General features: G+C 48.8%; 1 protein-coding gene across 1 annotated transcript; it reads left to right on the top strand.

Annotated features, from left to right (window-relative positions):
* The first annotated feature begins 1,424 nt into the window (after positions 1-1,424).
* Positions 1,425-2,014, top strand: LOC123143334 (histone H4). Its single transcript, XM_044562216.1, has one exon. The coding sequence runs from the start codon at positions 1,516-1,518 to the stop codon at positions 1,825-1,827; it is 312 nt and encodes a 103-aa protein (XP_044418151.1). The 5' UTR covers positions 1,425-1,515; the 3' UTR covers positions 1,828-2,014.
* The last annotated feature ends 1,520 nt before the right edge of the window (positions 2,015-3,534 follow it).

Here is a 3,534-nt window from a genome sequence, read left to right as displayed (position 1 = left end):
TAACCCACGTAGGTACCATGAAAACAAGTTTTACACAAATGTATATGGATCTTTTAGTAATATGTCAAGTATCACAAGTAAGTTATTGTAATATGACAAGTACCGATGGAGAAAACATTTGTCGTAACATGTTGACGACCTCGAGGAAGCCACGGTGAAAACGAAGCATCGATCAGGTCAACAATTGAGAGATAAAAATAAAAAAATGAATTTAGAAGAATCTTTGATAATGGCATACCATTGGATGCATGCCTCGAAAGGAAGGTGTGGCATCGAAGACATTTCTGACTTTTGTTGTTCAAGTCACTAACTTGGAGCTAACAAATTGTCCTAATCTGTTTATTATCCGAATATCCATACAATAAAACAATGAATGCCATGATCGGCAAATTATTTTTGAAATATTTAAGTAATTTTCCAAGTTGCATGGCTATTCACATATGCAAGAATTGTATGATGGCTCTCTTCCAGCTTCCGGATGCGACAGTCTTTCTGTCCGCTTCTTCTTCGTGTGGTGAAGCGGCTGCCGATGTGTTGGCCTCTTGGTCTTTAAGGTTCTCGTTGAGGAGCTGTGCACGTCAGCGATGTGCTTCCGTCGAGGCTTAGGGCGTCGGGGCGGCGCAACATGGGGAGGGTTAAGGGTGCCCAAGTAGCTGCAGAGGAGCCGAACCCCCGTCCACGGCATCAGCCGGAGAGCCAAGGGGACAGTGACGTGCAGCGGATTCTGGGAAGTTCAGGATACAGCCTCAGCGCAGCACGCGGGCATGGAGTTCCAGCCACCGGACCGTCGCTCTGGGAGGGAGTGGGTTGGGCCGAAGAGCTGAACCCTCGTCGGTGGCGAGGTCGTCTACTCGCCCCTCAATCTATTTGCTATATAGTCCAGTTAGCGTGCAGCGCGCGGTGTGAATGAAAGTACTTATACGAATACAAAAAGCTTTGTTATTTAGAGGATTAATTGGGAAAATAAAAGCGATCGGATTGGAACTAACGGACAATATGGATGTCTACAACACCTGTGCAGTAATACTTGGACTACAGAGGAACCGAGCCCATTCCAACTGGAGCGGGGATTCAGGAAGTTTGAGGGTCTTCGAGATGAAGATTTCTAGTAGTTTCGTGTTTTGAGTATGTGGGAATTACTTCATGTGTCTTTCATATAGAGAATTTTCCAAACTTATGATTAGGTTGATAGTCCATGTTTTTGTCTGATGTATCAGTTTAGTGGAATCCATAGGATGGTTTGGAACCGGCAAAGTCCAAATGTTTTGACCTGCAGCCCGCCTCACCAAAGATGAAATTTAAGAACCACGTCACCGATCCGCGCCCTCTCTCTCCCGGATCACCATCTTAGCCGTCCAATCACGTACAGATCCAACGGCAGACTGCGCCCTCACCCCTTGTTAAATCCCCCTTTGATTCCTCCCGACTCTCACCACCAGCAGCCGCCAGCACCACCGCTCCTCCTCCACCTCGATCCAAATCACACATCAGCTCAAAGGAAGGAAGCCGTCAGCCATGTCCGGCCGCGGCAAGGGAGGGAAGGGCCTCGGCAAGGGCGGCGCCAAGCGCCACCGGAAGGTGCTGCGCGACAACATCCAGGGCATCACCAAGCCGGCGATCCGCCGTCTGGCGCGGCGGGGCGGCGTGAAGCGCATCTCGGGGCTCATCTACGAGGAGACCCGCGGCGTGCTCAAGATCTTCCTGGAGAACGTCATCCGCGACGCCGTCACCTACACCGAGCACGCCCGCCGCAAGACCGTCACCGCCATGGACGTCGTATACGCGCTCAAGCGACAGGGCCGCACCCTCTACGGGTTCGGCGGCTAGGCCGCGCCGGTCCGGGCAAGAAGGACCCGTCTCGCACCACCGGATTTGTGCTAGTAGCTACGCGTTGTCTGATGGTGGTGTTCATGTCCTCGGTGTAATGGCCGCATCTCGCTGCTGTTTGCCCTGGATTTGTTTGTTGTTTGGATGTACTAGGATGGAATGGAAATCGCAGCATTTTACCCCTGAATTCGTACGTAATCTGTGGGTCTGTCGATGTTTGTTGGTGCTTGTGGTCACATATTACCAGTGCGTTCATCAATTCCCCAATTGTCTGGCTTTGTAAATTTCTGCCCCCAAATCCTGTTTGTGCTGGCTTCAATGTTTGGTGGATTCTGAAACCAAATCTTATTTTGTTGGCTTCAGTGTTGATGGATTCAGGCTGAAGAAGGTCAGTGCTGGGAGTTGTTTTGTTCCTCCATCGTGATGTCGAACTTGTAGTGCTGGAGTTATCCCTAGCTGAAATCTGTTTGAGCTACCTGTGATGTCGAACTTGTGCAGTGTGTGCCCGTGTTGGTCCGGTGGAGTAGTACATTTTTTGTTGAACTATTTGTTTTGTTGTGACTTGCGTACTATCAAGTTTTTCTTTTGGGCGTGTTATCATGTTATTAGTGTTGCTGATGATTGGTGATGTATTAAACATGTGTTTGGTGCTGATTGGTGAAATGTTGCTGCTGTTCATGTACATATGAGCAATGCTACACATACGGGCTCCTTTTTATGGGATCAACGGAGAAGCAAATTTTACCCGCGGTCGGGGGCATTGCAGGATTTTCTGCCCGGAAAGGCAAATTTTTGACTTCACGTGAACGAGCTCTACCCGTGCACCATGGTGCCCCATTGCCATCCATAAAAAGTTATAACATAGTATTGCACATCAATTTCAGATTTCTGAAGGCATTGAGCATTTATACGGATACACTACTCGATTAAGCATCTTCAAGATCCAAGGCCAGAACAAGAATTCTGAGAGGCATATCAAAGAAGAATTTCGAAACACTACACTATCAGGTGGGAACGGTACTACAAAATCAAGTTGAATGCGAAAACAAAGTGCAAGAAGAGTCCAACTCCAAGGCATTAAAAAATCTCCTAAACAGTTCCCAGGAAGCATGCAACAACCAATACGAGAGTAAATAGAACTACTCCTACCTGTGCATGGTATCATCACCATCATCGTCCAACCCGATGTATCACATTGAATGCCTTTGGTAGACTGCACTAGGCTCAGGAGGGCCGCTGGATGCAATTTTGGCCCATTTGGTTGTCTGAGTTGCATCGGAATTTTGTCACACACGAACCTTAAAGCATCTCCGGGCTTGGATATGGAGGAATGCTCGAATCAGTCCTTTTTTCAGAGCCACACCTGAGCGATGCAACTCGAGACGGTTGCGCGTGCGGGGACACGGGGAAGATGGCGTGTAATTTCGCGAAGTGGTGCCATAAATACTTTGACCACTCTCTCACCGCTCACTCTCCCCTCTCTCCACTCTCTCATCGATGGCACGAGCACAAGATCTGGCCGGCGAGCATCAGAGCCAAGATCTGGACGTCAAGCACCGACGTCGAGCAGCGGCTTCATCACCCCCCAGGCACGGTTCTGTCAATGGCAGTAAGCCCTCTATCCCCGATGGTCGATTTACGCATCAATTATATCATTCGCACACTCGAATTAGGCATCGAATCTACTTCTAGGCTTCGAGGACTGAA

Source organism: Triticum aestivum, chromosome 6D (genome assembly GCF_018294505.1).
Source record: "Triticum aestivum cultivar Chinese Spring chromosome 6D, IWGSC CS RefSeq v2.1, whole genome shotgun sequence".
Taxonomy (NCBI): domain Eukaryota; kingdom Viridiplantae; phylum Streptophyta; class Magnoliopsida; order Poales; family Poaceae; genus Triticum; species Triticum aestivum.
Note: the sequence above shows the minus strand (reverse complement) of the source record. Positions and strands in the feature narration are given on the sequence as shown.